Below are 20,704 nucleotides of genomic sequence, written 5' to 3' on the forward strand. Positions count from 1 at the left end.
CCCAAAGCCACCATTTTTCTTCAAAAGATGCTTATTGCTGCAGTGGTCTTCAGTTTTCTGTTTGAGACAACAGCTCATTATCTAAATTAGCGCTGTTTTTACCTTTGTTTGTGTTCAGTATTAAGTAACTGTGTTTACTTTTAAAAAAAAAATCTATGGGCAAAGTTTATTTGAAACCTGCCCAATCCATTCTGTTAATTTTTAAGTAAGTTCCCCATAGCTTACTTAAAGAGGGCACAATGATCTGAAAATGTAATCTGCTAATAATGTTTCAGAATCCAAAAGAAATTGTTTGGGACAAAACCTTTCTGACATTATGGCACTTTAGGATCAAATCGCTGCCTATACCCACTTTATTCTTATAGTATAATGACTGGGTTCAGTTGCCTACCTGCTGTCTGTGCAAGTTTTCGGTTAGCTTTAAAGATGATTTGCATTGCGTTAAGTCAGAGTGAACGTAATATGTTCCAAAGCACCATGCTGAGCCTCCCAGATGTTTGTTTTTCTTTAGGAGTTTCCAATTGGAATTTTTCTTTTTTCTGTTTCCAAAATGCTAATGTTCAGCTTAGTTCATCTTGTATTCTTCTTTCTATCAAAGGTGGCTAACAGTTCCTATGTTTGTAAACAGTCAATAGAAAAAAAGATGTGTGCAGCACATACTGTAACTCTCCCTAAATAAAAATGTAATTTTATTAGTAAAATATTGAAGGCCAGTATTTATTTTAGAATGAAATGAAAGAATTACATCTTTTGCAAATTATACTCTCCTTTGTAATATATGCGGTAGCTGGAACACAAGCATGCACAGAAAAAAAAAATAATTCTCTAACAGTCAAAGTTTGTTGGAACAATTCATTAAGAATCTTCTATATTTTACCATAACTATGTATGTCAAGCGCTCTTCAGATTGAGAGATTAACTTTTGACCACTGACTTCCATCCAGTTACACAGACTGTTTCCTCTCAGAGTTCAAAGCAATAAGGACGAGCCTACACTGAAGTCTAAATTGACTGTGTCCCTCTATAATTGGATTTAGTGTTTCAGGCAGTTGATTGATCTTGGTTCTGTTGAGGGTTTTTTTTTTATTGAGTAAAATTAGCTTTAATTGTATTCTGCACAAGTTTCAGTTTGGTTGTGCTATAGCATGTCTTGTGATGTAGGTATCCTGCTAGTTCAAAGTAGAGTTGGAAGTTGCAAATGGCTTTTACAAAGTAGCCAAGCAATTTGATGAAGCACAAAGAATATTGCATGCAAATGTGCATTTCTGTCTCGTTTAGCATTTGTTTTCCTAACCTGCTCATTCCAGCTCAGGTCACAGAGTGTGTTGCGAAAGACCTGTAAAAAAACAATTATAGGGGCTTCTTATCTTATATGTACAACATCATCCATTCAAGATATTATCTTGTACATATGAGATAGTATGTCATACTTAGAAGAGCGACTAACACTAAGTTACTTTAATCGATGATGCAGGGTTGCCAGATATCAGTTGGAATTCTAGTCAAAAATATTTTTAAAACAATCTAAAGGTAGCCCAATTATAATGGACAGAATGAGAAATTAACCTGTATTCATGAAAAAATTTAATGTATGTACAAGATATTATGTCATACATATGTGATAGGAAGCTGCTATGATTTATTTTTTTACTTGGCAGATTAGGGCTTCCATAGTGTGGAAACTTAATAAAAATAAAATGTGTTTGAGTTGGATTAATAAAAGCCAGTAAGATGTTGGATATTTGATAGTTTCTTTGCTGTTAGATCTTTATTGACTTGGCCAAATTTTTATGCTTTCCAGAAATGAGAATGATTTAATGAAAAGTGACACTACAGAACTGAAACTGGTGGACGTACTGTTAGGAATTTCTGAAAGATGTTAGACACAGTGCATTTTGTGTATAGCCTTTAATTAGCTGTTTGGCTTTCTGCTTTGATTTCTTTGTTCTCCGTTAGTATTGACTAATAACCCAAAAAATAATGACTTCAAAGATCATTTGCATTGTGTTACTCAGAGTTAACTTGGAATATTCCAAAGGAGCACGCTGAGCCCACAGAGGAGTCTTCTTCAGGTGTGTTTTTTCCTCTATTGCCAAACTGCTGAAGTTCAGCCTAGTTCATCTTGTATTAGCTAAACTGTCTGTCAAATTTGGTTACCTGTTCCTTTGTTTGGAAACAGTCAATACAATTGGATGTGTTCAGCAAATAACTGTCTCTGCATAAATTGTAGTATTATCAGTAAAAATATTGGAGGCCAGTATTTCATGTGGATTAAGATTTAAGAACTGTACCTGTATCTTCTGTGCACTGAGGATGGAGAATATTTGCAAAAAAGATATGAAATGATGATCTCTAAAGAGCAGAAATTACTAGAGCAATTTTCTTCAGTATCAAGAGAGTTCTAATATTTTACAGTAACTGCAGAACTTCGTTTGGATTGAGAGATTCATTTTTTGACTCCACAGACTCCAATGCACACACAAACACAGACATCCACAGAGAGACATCATTCTGAAATAATCAAGCCCTGCTGAAAACATGGGAATCTGTCAAACTCAAAAGTGTAACATTTGTTCCCCATCACAATGCTTTCCATATATATATATATGGATATAAATATACTGCTCAAAAGAATTAAAGGAACACTTTTTAATCAGAGTATAGCATAAAGTCAATGAAACTTATGGGATATTAATCTGGTCAGTTAAGTAGCAGAGGGGGTTGTTAATCAGTTTCAGCTGCTGTGGTGTTATTGAAATGAACAACAGATGCACTAGAGGGGCAACAATGAGATGACCCCCAAAACAGGAATGGTTTAACAGGTGGAGGCCACTGACATTTTTCCCTCCTCATCTTTTCTGACTGTTTCTTCACTAGTTTTGCATTTGGCTACAGTCAGTGTCACTACTGGTAGCATGAGGCGATACCTGGACCCTACAGAGGTTGCACAGGTAGTCCAACTTCTCCAGGATGGCACATCAATACGTGTCATTGCCAGAAGGTTTGCTGTGTCTCCCTGCACAGTCTCAAGGGCATGGAGGAGATTCTAGGAGACAAGCAGTTACTCTAGGAGAGCTGGAGAGGGCCATAGAAGGTCCATAACCCATCAGCAGGACCAGTATCTGCTCCTTTGGGCAAGGAGGAACAGGATGAGCACTGCCAGAGCCCTACAAAATGACCTCCAGCAGGCCACTGGTGTGAATGTCTCTGACCAAACAACCAGAAAGACTTCATGAGGGTGACCCAAGGGCCCCATGTCCTCTAATGGGCCCTGAGCTCACTGCCCAGCAGCATGCAGCTCGATTGGCATTCGCCATAGAATACCAGAATTGGCAGATGCACCACTGGTGCCCTGTGCTTTTACAGATGAGAGCAGGTTCACCCTGAGCACGTGACAGAAGTGAAAGGGTCTGGAGAAGCCATGGAGAACATTATGCTGCCTGTAACATCATTCAGCATGAGCAGTTTGGTGGTGGGTTAATGATTGTCTGGGGAGGCATATCCATGGAGGGTCACACAGACCGCTACAGGCTTGACAAAGGCACCTTGGCTGCCATTAGGTATCAGGATGAAATCCTTGGACCCATTGTCAGACCCTATGCTGGTACAGTGGCTCCTGGTGCACGACAATTCCTGGCCTCATATGGTGAGAGTATGCAGGCAGTTCCTGGAGGATGAAGGAATTGATACCATTGACTGGCCACCACACTTTCCTGACCTAAATCCAATAGAACACCTCTGGGACATTATGTTTTGGTCCATCCAATGCCACCAGGTTGCACCTCAGACTGTCCAGGAGCTCAGTGATGCCCTGGTCCAGATCTGGGATGAGATCCCCCACAACACCATCTTGTCATCTCATTAGAAGCATGCACCGATGTTGTCAGGCATGTATACAAGAACACAGGGGCCATACAAAGTGCTGCGTACAATTTTGAGTTGCTGCAATTAAATTTTGGCAAAATGGACTAGCCTGCGACATAATTTTTTCACTCTGATTTTTGGGGCGTCTTTGAATTCAGGGCTCTGTAGGTTGATCATTTTCATTTCCATCAAACGATGTGGCATCCTTTCGTTCCTAACACATTACCCAGTCTATATCAGTATAGATATCCAGGAGGATTTCTTTTTCCCATTGAGATCTGATGTGTTTTCAAAGTGTTCCTTTAATTTTTTTGAGCAGTATATATAAATATATATATAATGTGTGTGCAATTTATAGATAGACCGATAGAAAGAACTTTATTTGTCCCCAGGGTGCAATTTGGCTTTTTAATGAAGCTCTTTAAATAAATACATAAATAGGCAGCTAAGTAAATTAAGAAACCAAAGGAAATATCTCCTTCAATCTACTGTATATTTTTTGTATTGGCTACATATGGGGGAAATTCTAAAAATGTACTTCTTTACTATTATTTATTACAGTATAGTTCAACATTTATGTATATATGCAATAAGTACACTCTTAAAAATAAAAGGTGCCAGAGGGGTTCTTCAGAGCAGTGTCCTAGGGGGACTGTTTTTTTGTTTCCCAAAAGAACTATCCAAATGAAAGTTCCAGAAAGAACATTTATTTGTTTAGATCCATACTAAGCTCTGTAAATAACCATGGGTAGATGACAAAAGATTTGTGAAATGCCAGTTGTCTCCTGATTTTAAAATGACTCTTCATACTCAGTACAGTCACACAGGCTGAGTTCAGGTTTCTTGATTTGTTAGTTTCCCAATTTGGAAGCCTGCTATACACATTTTAGGAACCTTTTCAAACCCCATAGAACCTTTCATAGCCAAAGAACCCTTCCCAGAATTAAATGATGCTTTGTCAAGTAATGGTTGTACAAGAAAGCACACAACTCAGGAAAGTGTAATTTTAGAACGAGTATTTTTAGGAGAGCAAATATGGCATGGCTTGAAGGTTTTTTTTTTAAATAACCCATGTGTGTGTTTGTAATTTTCTAAAAGTTAATGGTAAAAATATAAGAAATTACAAACTGACAGTAGAAATTTATGCAGGTAACTGTGGTAACTAAAGCCTTTGTTTCAATGAGAATGTAACCCTTTGATTTTAAAAAGCAATTAATTAATTTGAAAAGTACTTTTACATTCAAATGCTAAATTTTTTGAATGCCAACAGGACAACTTCTGTGTTCTTTTTTAATTGAGAGTTGAGCGGATGTGAACAACATGGCAGATTCTAAATGGATTTAAAGTACCAGAAAGCTAGGTCCCCCTTGAAGCAGCGAGTGCCATAAAGCACAATCACTATCAACTATCTTCCCCTGTGTAGCGCCTCTATGAGGGATAGATGCTGTGTGGCAGCTGTTACTGGACTGTCAGTATTTGTGGCTAACAAAAGCAGCTTCATTCTCACCATGTGCCCTTATTAAAAAAAATGAGTGCAGTAAATTTCTCTGATTACATTACGACAGGGTCACGGGGGTCTGCTGGAGCCAATCCCAGCCAACACGGGGCACAAGGCAGGAACCAATCCTGGGCAGGGTGCCAACCCACCGCAGGACACACACAAACACCAAGCACACACTAGGGCCAATTTAGAATCGCCAATCCACCTAACCTGCATGTCTTTGGATCGTGGGAGGAAACCGGAGCGCCCAGAGGAAACCCACGGAGACACGGGGAGAACATGCAAACTCCACGCAGGGAGGACCCGGGAAGCGAACCCGGATAGCGAACCTACATCATGATATAACCTAAAATTCTTTTTGCTTTCTTAATGGCTTCTGAACACTGTCTGGAACTTGATAGCGTGGAGTCTACTGCAACTCTTAAATCCTTCTCATAAGGTGTACTCTCGACTTTCAGACCTCCCAATGTGTATTCAAACCTAACATTTTTACTTACTATGTGTAATACCTTACATTTACTGACATTAAATTTCATTTGCCACAAATCACAAGTCCTTCTGTAATGATTTATCGAATTCCAAATTATCTGCTGATCCAGCTAACTTGGTATCATCTACAAACTTAACCAGCTTATTACTTATATTCAGGGCTGTGGAGTTGGTAGATAAATTCTTCGACTCCGACTCAGACTCCTCTGTATTTAATATGCTAATGTATTTTTCATGTTGATCGAAGGAAGGCAACATACACGTCATTTAACCACAACTACTGGCTAGGAAGCGGACTCTGTACCGTATTGGCCAATTAAACCTTCATCCAGTGGCGGTGTTTCAGGTAGTAGTAATCCCTTCACATCATAGTGTGTCTTTTTTCCATTAGCAATCTGGTCACTGCTCAACAAAATTCGGCTCTTTGGGTCAACATAAATAGCAGCTATCAAGATTTGATTATCCAGTAAGAGACTCTCTCTTTTCTTCATTGAAGATAACGATGCCATCAGCTGTTAACCCTCCACTTTTGTTCAGGCAATATATCAAGCTCTTCCATTCCAAGAAAAATGTACCGGGTGTTAAATCTTCATATTGCAACCTCTTGGTGACAGTAAAGGGGTAAGAAAGTAGACTTTCCAGTTCTTTTACTTGTGCCCACTGGCTTTCAGTTAATAAAACTTTTTCATTGTCCAGTTCTTCAAGGAAGTCTTTTAGTTCAAGCAAACACTTTACCATGAAATAAGTGCTTTCCCAGCGTGTTGTTTGATCCAAAATGGCTCCTTTTCCTGCACGTCTTTTCAAAATAGCATCTGTTTTAGGAGCCCTGGCTGCAACAGTTACTTGCCTCAATTTGCCCATTAGAGTAGCTGCATGACGATCTTTCAATCCATCTCTTATTGCAAGTTGCAGAGTATGAACAGCACAATGCATATGTTGAATAGTAGTAAGCTTAGATGCTTCTTCAGCATGTTATCCAAAATTTCACTACTTTCTTCGGTTTCACTTTCTCCAATACATGCAGGACTGTCTTCCTCTAATATGTTTGTTACTTTCTTCATCTACTTTATTCATTTTCTCAATTATGCTTAATATATTAGAGGCATTATCCGTCACAATACATACATCTGTTCCTTTTTATTTTCAAAATCTTCTAGAACCAGGTGGTGTGCAAAGTTATGCTAAAGTTCAGCCCTGGGTTGGGAGCATATGTGGAGAGTGCAGACAGAACCCCTGAACACACATCAGGCCATAGCACACACCTACCTACATCATTACACTTGTTTACACTCAAATGAACTTGTTAAACACATTTAATCTCTCTATTATAAAAAAAAATCCTGTGGAATGAATGACTAGGAGACGATACATGATCTTCATCTTAAGATCACGAAAGACAAATAGAAGAACCGCGAAATGAAAGAAAATGGGCAAGAAAAAACCCAAAAAAACAGTAGTGTAAAGGGAAGCAGCACAACCAGATACAGGTGTCTCAGTGCATATAAAGCGTATATAGGACAATACGTTATAAATAAAACGTCAACGAATAAAAGATCGCATTAGCGCAAAAAAAAAGGAAATTAATCATCAGGACCAGGTGTAATTGAAAAAATAACAGGACAAAGCGAGGTCAGACATAAAAGGAAATGAGCAGAAAACAAAGTCTTTTCGCATTTGCATCATTCAATGCACATGAAACATACGCTATGACAATCTGTGGACCCACAACAGTTAAAGCAACGACAAGTTTAATTTCAAAGAAAACACAATTCGGTCAGGTGTATCTTTATGATCATGGTAGGGGGTGGGAGGTATGACCAAAATTCTATATCACGGTATTTTTCTAAATTATCCCGGTTTCACGATATTTGACGGTATTTTTTTCCCATGCATGAGTGGATGTTAACCACATTTTCCACTGCAATTACTGCAGAAGACTGGCCTGGGCAGCGATCACCGCACAGAATCTATTCACTTCATGATATTCCTGCTCTCTGAAAATTTAGAATGCTAAGATAAATACATAATATCATTTTCATGAGTAAATGCATTAAAGCATGTCTTGAACATGCACGGTAGTGAGGCAGTAGTGCTGCTCCCTCGCTGTAAGGGGTCCCCAGGTGTGTGTTCAGTGTAGAGAACTTTATGGCAGGTGTGACGAGGCTCCAAAAAACGATGTATGAATGGGTATCGCACAGGCTTAACTTAAATATTGTGTAAATGTTTGGTTTTTGATATGGTGGTTGGAGACACGAACACAGAATTCAATGGATATTCTTCTGAGCGGGCTTTCTTTATTGCACGCGTGCTGTCTGTCTGACATACCAAAACCCCAATTCCTATCCTTCCTTTTTCTTTCTCCACATAACCTATCACCACACAATAAACGTCTTTGTGAATTTAGAACTAGTTATAAATTTAGCCCACGGACTGTTCAGAACTTTAAAAATATCTTCATTATACATGTTTAATTATGCCATCCATTCAAGGTTGTGCCCATCCCAGTAAGCATTGTGTGAAAGGCAGGTGGAAATCCTAAACGTGGCACCAACACATTGCAGGGTGAATACAAGGAAAACTTAAACTAGCAGGGTTAATATAGCATAACAAAACCCCACATCCTACATGACTTTGAAAGGAAACTGAAGAACGCCAAGTAAACCCACCAGAAAAACATGCAAATTCAAGGCAAGGAACACCCGAGACACCCTTGCTGCAAGGCAGCAGTGGAACCTCTATGCCGCCGTGCCCCCACATGATTATAACATGCTTTAATGCATTTTGTCATGAAAATGATATCAAGTATTTATCTTAGTATTCTAAATGTTCAGAGAGCAGGAATATTATTAAGTGAATGTATTCTGTGCTGTGATCGCTGTTGGAGCCTCCTTAGTACAAGAGGAAGTCAGTTTAAGACGCATGTACCAATTTAACATGGCTCAGGGAACACTTAACACAGAGCATTTAATGTGCTATATAACTTATGACGGGGTTTGAGAGAATCTAGTAAATTAAATATTCATTTTACGATGAAGTTTAGTTAATGATGTTCTAATTTAATGACAAATTACGAGAATAAAGTCAATATGTCGACTTTAATCTTGTAATAAGCGTTTAGATTAAAGTGAAAATATTGAGAATAAAGTCAACATGTCGTCACACTATTGCACAGAACCCAGGTACATTACACTATATTGAAAACAAATAAGACAAGTACAACTTAGCTTGCAGTATTATACAGTAGTATAAAAACAGTATTTACACATTTGAACATAATGGTCCACATCCGACAGCAGCCCCCCCCTCCGACATTGTTTTTTTATGTAACAATTCCCAAGAAAATTTTTCCCTATAAGGGTTTTTTTTTTGGGGGGTTTTGGTCTTCTTAGAGGGTCAAGGCTGGGGGGTGTCAGGAGGCAGGGCCTGTTAAAGCCCATTGCGGCACTTCTTGTTTGAGCTATACAAAAAATAAATTGTATTGTATATCCGGCATACCAAACATGGGGGTGGGCGAGCGAAGCAAGCAGGGGGCGGAGCCCCCTAGTCTGAAATAAAATGAAAACACTTTTTGTAATGTACCATAATCCAGATTACAATATGTCAATGTCAGGTTGCATAATAGCTCAACACAACTATGCACTGGGCTTTATTCTTACATCAGAGAAGTACTTAATTTGACTATTGTTTGTGAAATGGGACATTTGAATTGTATTTTTTTTTTGCATTATAATTTACATTTATTAGGAGTCAGAGTTGGTACTTTTTTGCAGACTCGGACTCCAGTTACCCAAAATTGTCTCCGACCTCGACTCCGACTCCACAGCCCTGCTTCTATTCGTACCCAAATCATTTTTATATATATAAAAAAATTATATAGAGATATACATATATACAGTAGATATATAGATCTATCTATTTATCTTATATATAAACATCTACGAGTGGAAGTGTGTGTGTCCACTTTGATCATATCCTTCTGTTGCTTTCTCTTAGAATTCCAGCATGATTGTTCAGAAAAACTCCTGTACTTCCATACTGTAGGATGCTCAATCTTATCCTTAATAATTCTTCCCATTAATTTTCATGTGATGCATGTTAAGCTCACTGGCTTATAGTTGCTTGGATCTGCCCGTTCAACCTTTTTATGTAACTGGATAATAATTGTCATTTTCCTGTCCTTGGGTATCTCCTCAGTGTGCAGCAACTTCTTAAAAATATGTGCCAAGGGTTTATATATACATATGTTACGGCCAAAACCTGAAATCGGCCAAAGCGGGAAGTGTCAGGCCAAATGAGGAAATGGCCAATGTCCGATCTTTTCCTTGATTTCTGAATTTGGCCAGGCAGTTTGTGAAATAGCATGAGATGATCAGCCAAAGTCAAAAGAAAAAAGGCATGAGCAGTGATTTGTTGTGCTCTTAGTAGTGCAATTGCATCGAGTGTAACCTTGGCGGCTCTTGTTCAGAAAGCGGGCGTCACTTGGTTATTTCACAATAATTAGGATTAGGTATATAAGTAGGTTTCACATTTCTGTTATCATTTTAGCCCTAAAATAGTGACTTAACATCAGGGACCTATTTTATTGACCTTTAAGGTTAGTGTTTGGGCGAGGGGAAGGACGTCTCAAGTGGTGTCCGCTTTCTGAACAAGACCCGCGGACAGTCTTACATCAACACATCAAATTTTGGCCAGGGAGTTTTCGCCACTTTGCGAAATGGCCAGCCAAAGTAGCATATACACTGGTCATTTCTAGTAATTCGGACTTTGACCACACCTCTCGGCCAAAATGCGAAATGACCGGCCAATTGGGTTTTGGCCGTAACATACATTATAACATATATATACTCCCTAACCTCCTTAAGAACTTGAGGGTAAATATTACCTTTTTCTGGTGATTCGTTTGATTTCAGCCTATTTAATCTGAGCAGTACTTCTCCCTCTACAATTTCTAAATCACTCAGTACCTCCTTAAGTAGTCCCATTTTCCTGCTGGAAGGTTATCCACTTTATCACTTGTGAAGACCTCAGTAAAATGCAAGATTAGAGCATCCTGTATTTCGCTGCCTGTATCTTTTATTTCCCCTTTACCATTCCTGATGCACTTCACCTCCTCCTTGACTGATCTTTTACTACTAAAATACTGAAAGTATCTCTTTGGGTTGTCTTTTGCCTTATCTGCTATGTTCGTCTCCAGCTGTCTCATAGCCTCCCTAATATGCTTCTTAATGCTTGCCCTCATGTTTTAGTTTTATATGTCTTATTCATCTGTTTTTTCCTTTGCAGCTTCTTTTTTGTTAACTCTTTATTAACCAACTGTGGAGTTCCTTTTAATTTCCTATTCATTCCAAATTTAGGTACGTACCTATCCAGCATTACATGTAAAAGATTTTTAAACCTGCTCCACTACTCCTCAACTGTCTCCGCCTTTAAAATCGTATCCCAGTCTATCCTCCTCAAACTTTGCCGCACCTGCTCAAAATTTGCCCTACCAAAGTTAAACTTAATCATTTTATTCTTTGCATCTGCTCTCTTGTAAAACACTGAGAACTGTATTATATTATGGTTACTTAACCCTCGTGGTTCAGTCACATCTACACCTTCAATTCTAGCCTGATTATTACAAAATGTTAAATCCTGACAGGCTTCACCCACATTGGTGCTTTAACATACTGATTACTTCTAAAAACTCCTGATCTTATACTCCACCATTTGCAAGGTTATTCCAGTTAATATTCAGATCGATAAAGTCCCCCATGACTATAATATCCTCCCGTAAACTTGCCTTTTTAATATTACTAAAAAGACTTTTGTTCAAATTACTGTCTGCATTGGGTGGTCTATAACACACTCCTAAAATAAGGCCTCTTTCCCAAATGCTTTCCAGGCTATGCTATATGTCCTCACTAAGATGGGGCTCATCATCCAGCTGAAGAGAACTTGCATTGAAATTGTTTGGCGTAAACAACACCCCCACTTCCTTTTCTGTTCTGTCTATCCTTCCTAAAAAATGTGTATCTCTCTGTTACACTCCTCCCATCTTTGTTATTTAGCCAGGGTTCTGTTATTGCTATAATATAATTATGCTGTTCTACATACAACTCCAGCTCACTTGCCTTATTTTTGATACTTCTAGCATGAAGCTATTTTTAATGTGTTGCTCCTTTCACTTTTAAACGTTTTGGATAGAATTTACATTACCACACATTTTTATTTTTACACTATTGTTTGTTCCACCATGTACAGTTCTAAACCTGGCCTGTACTAAACTCCCTGCCCCCACTAACCGTTCCCTCGTTTGAACAGTCCTTGACTAACGTACTCATATGCCTCCCCAATAATGGGAATAATGATGAAGAAATGGCAAAAACCATACCTTTTTGGCAAATTTGAAGACGCCACACATTGGCTAAGTTGTCCCAGTGTCATAATCTAGAAACTTTTAAAAGTAGGTTGTGTTTTACATTCATTGGGCTCTAATATAGTGTAAAGTAATTTATGTACTTAGTTGGAGCCCAGGTAGATTAAGGAACTTTTTCAGGGGTGAACAATGAGTCAGTAATAATTATGGAACCATCTACCTTCAACTTTACAATCTAGCCAGCACCTTATCCAGTTGGTCGCACAACCTAACGTTATTTTATTTTATACAATTTTAAATAATGAATGCCATCCCAAGGCTCTTGTTTCCCCTGTTTTTTATGTTGCTACTTTTGGATCTTTAAACGAGTAATTACATGCCACTTAGTGAATGAGGAATAATAATTGAATGTACAGCTTTATGGGTCAGTCTCAGTGCTACAAGAACCATTTTATAGTTCACCAGTCACTAAGGTTATTGTTTTTTTTTTGTTTAAAAGCTCGATGTCTTCTGCGTTTTGAGATTCTATGCAAAAACCTGTAAATAGTCATTGCTATGGAATATTCAGAAATTGTTTACAGCTCTTTGTGCCAGTTAGTATGCACTGGAGGGAGTAAGCAAAGATGTTTTCTGTGTTCGGAGCCAGATGATATATTCTGCACCAAATCGTGTTTATGGCTGTCATTTGTATGGCTTGTTGTAGGCCAGTGACTAGTGTCATTGATTTAGCACAATCAGTGCTAATGGAAAAATATGTAATGAGGGCACACAGAATGGTATAATGAGAGAGCGTACAATGAAGTGTGTTGGATAGAGACTGGAATAATAAAAAGACTGTACTCAAGGTTTATATTACTGAAAACACTGGAAGAGACATGAATTGTGTAATAAGTTGAGTGTGTCAACCATCTGTTTTCAGTTTACAATTTTATAATTATTGAAGAGCTAAACATGACGAAAATGCATGATGTTGATTCCATGCATGTCTCTGGATCTTTGGCGTCAGGGATACATTTAAAATATCTTTTATTATTTGGTAGATATTTTGTTTCTACATGTATTAACAGACAATGTGTATGCGCCTGATGTGGTATTTAGTCAGATGTAGTGGTCCCTATTTTATTAATCAAAAGTCCATTATTGGGATAGAACTCATCAGTATAGAGCAGATCATTTATTGTAGCCAAGTGCTCAGTCTAACAGTTTGTTTTCTTTTCTTCCCCCCCCAATATGTTGTCCTAAAGAGGAAATCGAAATGCAGTTTGATATGGATGTACTGGAAAATGTAAACACGGCCACATTCTTGAACCTGCTTAATCCAATTCAGTATTACGGGAAGTCGGAGCCTATCGTGGCATTTCATGTATGGCTCTAGTGAGATACAAAATATTGGTAAGTAGAGTGTTAGTTTACCTTAATTGTTTGTGAGTACAATATGTGATAGAGTGTCAGAAGATATTTTTAAGTGGTCTGTGTTTATGAGCACATAGATGTGTTAATTTTACCAATCCCCATCTCTTTCTCTCGCCTTCATAATCCCCAGGGGCACGGCAGGTACATTTTAATTATTAATCATTTTTAATTGTGGAATTGACATTTGGCCTCTATCACTAAATGTATTTTATGCATGCATCTAATTTGTTTAACTTTAAAATCAGCAGTACATACAAAATTTGAAGGTAGTTTTAACATAGAATAATGTAAGATTAGTACTTTAAGTGCTATTGTCATTGTTTAGTATTTGGATTTTAATAGTACTGTTATCAACATCAATTTTCATAATTATGTTGATTTTTTTGTTTATTTTTTGAAATACATTCTGACAAAGCTGGCATTTTTCTGCTACACTATGTTTTTAAGCCATGATTCCTTTGTTTCATTTAATGTCAACACGTTAACTATATGTATTATTAAACCTGAACCGTGTCCAGTAATAAGTGGCAAGGCTTGCTGTAGAAGAGTTTTAATTTAATTTTTTTAATCATTATTATGATCTTTATAATGTATAGATTAGAGTAAGTCGATGGAAATTGAAACATTTGGAAAGATAGTCTTGCATGGATTTGGGTTAGATAACTACTAGATTTTGTCACAACATAAAAAGCATTTCTGATGCAATAATTTATTTGCTGTAGTATTACAATGAAGTTTGTGTGTTTCTGAACTGCAGTTGCTTGAACTGCACCGGCTATGCAATGCCAAACTGTTACAAAGAATGACTTGCATTTTCTTTGAAACGGGTGTAACCTGTTTATTCTTACACACTGGGAAACTCTGTGAAACTCAGATTTATGACATACTTTGGAACCTGGTGTGTCCAGCTGTTAAAAAAGTTGACTTCTGCTTCATTTTTACTTTATGTACAGTAATTTATAAGAAATATGTTTAAAATATGTTTTACACAAGACTCCCCAATTTCCATATAGTGAAAACAAATAAAGATTTTTTAGATAGAGTTTTCTTTTCTCTGCCATTTTTAACATGGTGGACTTTAAATTTGTTTTTCTTAGGGCGAAAAAAGCTGAAAAAAGTAACTGACAGGTCTGCAAAGGTAATTAAACTAGTCTTATTTCTATGAACAAGTGTATGTTTGCTAACATTTCCATTCAGTTTTGCAAATGTAATAAAAGTAAACCTAAGTAATCCTTACAAAAAGGATTTTGGAATGCAATAATATTTTATGTGTATAAGTTAACTGTTTATACTTGAAAATGAAAAACATTTATAGTATGTATATATTAGATCTATATATACACAACAACAACAACATTTATTTATATAGCACATTTTCATACAAACAGTAGCTCAAAGTGCTTTACATAATAAAGAATAGAAAAATAAAAGACACAATAAGAAAACAAAATAAATCAACAATCGAATAAGAGTAAGGTTCAATGGCCAGGGGGGACAGAAAAAACAAAAAAACTGTAGGAGAAAAAATAAAATCTGTAAGGGAGACACGTAGATCAAGATTGGACAGAAGCTGACACAGTACAACCTGTTGACAGTGACTTATGGTTAGAGTGTTAAGCTGAGTGTGTTCAAACTGCCATTAGTCTGGTTAAGGCCAAGGTCAATTAAACATGGATACATGCGCCACTATTGAAATTGACCGAAGGACGGTGACTCAGTTTGGAAATGAAAATGGCATAAATCAATCAGTTCATGATTAGTTGAAGGGTTTAAAGTGGGAAGAACAAGTGTAACTGAGCAATTTTGATTTTGTTGAACATCAACATCATGCACACAAGCCCACATCGATATAGCTAATACCTTCATCGGAGAAGACTGGATGATTTCGAAGTCTGCTGTTGCTGCACATTTAGATATCGGCTAAGGATTTACATGGCCCTAGTACATGGTGACTTGGAGTACCATAAAGTTTGCATAATATGGGTAACCAAACAGCTTACTGATCTACACAAACCAACATCTTTTGGTGAATTTCAAATAGGTTTCTCTATTCCCTTTGCCCAAAGAAATTTCTCTATGGTGTGTTGTTCAGCAATGGTGCAGTCCTGCAGCAGAGTGTCAATGTTAATTTGACCTTGGTGGTGCACTGTGTGTGTTCATACTACCCTTAAGGCATCGCAGATGTGTTGTGTTGCGTCGCGTCATCATCTGTCCCTTGCAACATAAAATAAAAGGTGGATATTCTTGGATAAACGTGTTTGTGTGTTTGCAGATTGTGGCTTCAACCTTTTGCACAAAATTACTAAATTTAATAGCTAGATCCTTCTAATTACTAACTATAAAATATCAGTACAACACAACATGCTTTTAAAAGGAGATTCACATCATGGATGTGTAGCCAACAAATCTGCAGCAATTGTGTGATGTTATTATTACAGTTTGGACCAGAATCCCTGAGGAATGTTTCCAGCGCCATGTTTAATCTATGCCATGAAGAATTACAGCAGTTCTGAAGGCAAAAGGGTGCCCAAACCGGTACTAGCAAGGTGTACCTAGTAAAGTGGCTGGCAAGTGTGTACCCAGTCTAGCCGCGGTGGCGTAAGGTGTTGTCAAGCATGGGTAAACACGTGCCAAAAGAAATATCAAAGTCCAAGAATAAAAGAAAAAAGTTAACACGCGTAGAATAAAAGGCAAAAGAAAAAAGAAAAAATGTATCTTCTATAAACTTAGCTTTTCTTGAGAAACTTTAGGTATTTCTATACTTAAATGTTCTTTACTTAAAGATTCTTAGCTGATTCTTCTGTACGCTTTAAACGTACAGCACAGCACATAAATTAAGTGCTGTTTTTTTACATATTTACTTCACACACTCTAAAGGCCCGTAGGCCGATTGGCACATAGGCATGTGCCCAGGCACGGTTTAAAACCTTATGCCTTCCATACCTTACTTAAGGCAAGGCTGTCACCAACTGAAGATTATTGTTTTAGTCAAAGCTGTTAGAAATGGCTGGAATATACCAATACAATTCTATTTACGTGGGTTATAGGAGCCTCCCATAGATTATGCATTGTCATCTAGTAAAATTTTCATGAATCTTCTAGAATTAGGAAAATGGCTCTTACACACAGTATTAAGAATAATTGATTTTCTTGAATCTCTGGAACAACTAAAAATGCTTTACTGTCTTTGGGGGAAAAAACACTTTGGCCCAAAGTTATTAGTTGGTTTTATAGAAAAGTACGGATAGTGGCATTTTAGATCAAACTTGTCCCATCCTTGAGGATAGTGATGATTGAACACTGCTCAATTCGCATTGCCTCAATTTGGCAAAAATGGGGAAATGTTTTGGAATTTCTATGAATTCTTAAAATTGCATTGAAGTCAGTGGGGAAGGAGAAAACTGAACTAATTTTGAGTGGATTATAATGGTGCGATGGTGTGTTAAGTTACCCTGAGGGCTAGGAAACCATTTGCCAACTATGCTTGACCAAGTATTGTGGCCAAAAATTTGAACAGCGTAGCTAACTGCTGTGCCACCAAAACTCTGAGATAAAAAAAGATCCCTATCTTGAGATTGTGTTTTATATATTCAATTTAAAAATAAATCCAGCTGTGTTCTTCATCTAATTCCTTGTCTCCCTTTGCACTTCGTACACTGACAGCTTTGCTTCTACATCAGACACTTGGTACAAATTGCATTCCGAAATGCATCATGCATTATAAGTAGAGGCAGACATACCCATTGAAAAGCAAAGGATAAGCTTTATATACTAGAGGATTGTCCCATCCAACAGTGGCTGCCACAGCTCAGTCATATGCTAGCCTCTCAAATCATTACAGGGCACTGGGAAAAATTTTGGCAATTGAAGTACAGGTGAACCCAACAATATAATCACGGAAAATGCTTTGGTGGATTTTTCCAAGAAAACCTAGTCCCAAGATGAGTATATATCCCCCTGGAAAAGGAGTCTTATTTTGTTGTCTTAAATATATTAAAAATAATAGAATGAAACAGTTAAATCTTCTGATTTGATTATTTCATTTCATAGACATTGATTAAGGTACTGTTGCATTGCAAACACTTTTTTGGACATACGCTTGCACCAACTTCAGCATCTGTTTATACACATCAAAATGTTGGTGGGAGCGCAAAGTTTGTCTTGCTATTGGTCAGTTTGTGCCTGTTGGTTTATTCAAAGCAGGAGTATTAAATTGCTGAGAAGGATAGTAGCATACTGCATGCAAACCAGACTGATGTGCCCCAGGTTCAGTGGAATTGTGGCTGTTTAAAATGAAAACAGCCATTGTTAAGACTTGTCTTCTACCAATATTTCAAATCCTGTGACCAATGACTCAAAATTCAGCAAGGCAAATGGCAAAGTGCCAACTGTGGAAGCTAGGGGTCACTGTTGCCCACGTTGAACCCACCAGACAGACGTCCAGGACACACGTTTAAAAGCACTAAGAATATTTTTAATAATTATTTTGAATAAAGTGCACAAAGCACTGCACACTCCACAATTCTCCTTAATAAATCAATAATACATAATCCAATAATACAATCCTCCACTCCCAGCAGCGCCGTTCCTCTACCACCCAACTCCGGCTCAATCTGCTGGGTTTCCCACAATCCTTTTAAAGTCTATAACCCGGAAGTACTCCTTCTCCGGATCAAGCTCCACATTGTCCTTTCTCAAGTGTCCCGGAAGTACTGCGGGCTTCCGTCCTCGTGACCCTGAAGCACTTCCGGGTTGGCGTAACCATAATAGTACCCGGGTTCTTGGTGAGCTCCCCCTGGCGACACCCATGGCACCCAACAGGGCTGAAGAGATGGACTCCATGTCCCATGCTGCCCAGCGGGAATCTGAGGAACCATTTCCATCCGGGGAGCTGCCATCTAGTGTCCTGGGGGATGTAGTGTCCTGAAAAGGCTGCTTTCTTCTGTTGAGGGATATCCCGGCCGGACTGAAACGCTGGCCATACATCACACAACTAACATAATTTCTTAGTCTCAAGGTTTTCCTCATACTTTAAGTATTCTGATCACTCCTGTTGGCAACATTATAATGCTCCTTTGTTGCAAATTTTTAAATAACAAAAAAAAAATGTGCTCACATAACAGACATACTGTAAATGTTGAATAGATATGTCAGTCTTATCACTAGTGATTTGATGATTTCTTCCACTGCTTAAAAACTGTTGGAGTTTTTAAAAAAATGAAACACATACTGTTTTTCTTCCTAACTAGTTTAATCTGGAATATTTTCATGTAAATTAAACAGTTCTGTGTGTTGTTCATATAATAGTGAAAGAGCATTAACATTGAAAAATGTTTTTAATAACGTTTGTATAATTTGTCTGTGGCATTCATTGAATTTTTTTTTTGTAAAGGGGGCTTAAGATGTCAAAAAATGACAATTGTATGCAGTAAAACAATGTGCAGGGAGCCTATTCATCCTTCAAAATAATTAGAGATAATGTATTTCAGGACTGAAATGAGAGTGCAAGTTTGATCTGATCATCACACACAGACTTCACATTAGAAGTGATGTAGTTAACTCAGTTGTAATTCAATGTTTGTCTACTTCCTATGCATGCAAAAGAGATATAAAAACCAGAATGGAAAGTCTATGCCGCCTTCTGAGGCAAACCATTTACAAGCAGAATAGTTTTACGTGTTTTAAATACTTCTATGACAAATAGGCTGCATCCATGAAACTTTTTTATGTATGTGTCTTCGTTACATTATTCTTTTTTTCCTGCAGCCTGTCTACTATTCCTATAAATGATGCGTCCCTGGGTTTATACCAAACCACCAGATGGAGACTGGGGATGGATGATTGTGCTTTCACTGTTTCTGGAGTCAGCTCTGGTCTTCGGGCTTATCCGATCATTTGGGGTCTTCTTTGTGGAGTTTACAAAGTACTTTGAGCAGCCTGCAAGTTCTGTGTCCTGGATCACATCCATTGGAGTAGCCTTGCAGCAGTTTGCAAGTTTGTTCATTTTTATATTGTCTTTGTTTAGTGATAGGAAAAAAAAGGTTTAAATTGTATTGTGGAGATTAAAAATCATAAATTATCAAAGGGCAAAGAAGCAGATAACTGAACTTCAGTTTGGGGAACAAAGTACAGTACTATCAAATATATTAATTAATGGGAGGCCTGTTTGTGTAAAAGGGGAAGTGTTGTATAAAGATGAGAAACTACCATGAGCCACAAACTTAGGAGGTGATGTGGCAACTAACATATTGACAGGACAGGGCATATACAGTAGGTGTTTATGAACTTAAAATGTTGTAAAGTTTAACAAATTATGGTTGTGTATTGGGCCATATAATTTAGGAATAGGAAGGTGTGCTTTCCTCTGGCTAGGCCTGTATTATGTATTTCTGCTCTAGCAAAATATTTTAATTGGGATAACTATCCTTGCTTGTCTTCTCACGGTTTTCTTTCAGGTCCTATTGCCAGTGCCTTATGTAACAAATATGGAGCAAGGCCAGTGGTGATGATCGGTGGAGTGTTGGCAAGTTCAGGAATGATTGTGGCATCTTTAGCTGCCACTAACCTTCTGCATTTATATTTATCCATTGGCCTTCTGTCAGGTAGGTGTGCATCACATTTATGAGGTGCTTTAAATTTAAGTGGTGAGCTTCCACAACACTGGATGTTTAAGGTTAAGAATGAAATCTTTATCTTACTGAATGATGTTTTTTTTCTAACAAATGCTTTGAAACCAACACAGAAAAGAAGCAATTATTAAAGTAAAATACAGCTGGCACCGAAGTACTAGTATTCTGTATAAAGTGAAGTTAGTGCAGTCTGAATCTTTAATTATGGAAATTTATTTCAAGGGTCTTTGCAATCTTCACATTAATACAGTGAATACTGATTTTTATGTAACACATGCTTTGGTACTTCATCTAAACTTCGCTTATATATAAGCCTGAACCTGCTCTGAAAATGTCCATTAATGGAAATATTCACAACAATGCATAATGTTTTAGTACAGATAGCAATTTAAAGAAAAGGTTTTATTCTTATTAATAAAATGGCAATCAAAGTAGTATTAGTACACTTTA

At 37.5% G+C, this 20,704-nt stretch overlaps 1 protein-coding gene across 2 annotated transcripts in view; it reads left to right on the top strand.

Moving 5' to 3' along the window:
• Positions 1–20,704, top strand: part of slc16a13 (solute carrier family 16 member 13) — a 79,725-nt gene that overhangs the window by 26,231 nt on the left and 32,790 nt on the right. For both annotated transcript variants that reach the window (XM_039746964.1, XM_039746962.1), the window contains exons 2-5: positions 13,457–13,604; positions 14,723–14,763; positions 19,392–19,619; positions 20,081–20,227. In XM_039746964.1, coding sequence (XP_039602898.1) covers positions 19,412–19,619; positions 20,081–20,227 — 355 coding nt within the window. In that variant the 5' untranslated portion in view covers positions 13,457–13,604; positions 14,723–14,763; positions 19,392–19,411. The remainder of the gene's footprint in view (positions 1–13,456; positions 13,605–14,722; positions 14,764–19,391; positions 19,620–20,080; positions 20,228–20,704) is intronic.

Source organism: Polypterus senegalus, chromosome 3 (genome assembly GCF_016835505.1).
Source record: "Polypterus senegalus isolate Bchr_013 chromosome 3, ASM1683550v1, whole genome shotgun sequence".
Taxonomy (NCBI): domain Eukaryota; kingdom Metazoa; phylum Chordata; class Cladistia; order Polypteriformes; family Polypteridae; genus Polypterus; species Polypterus senegalus.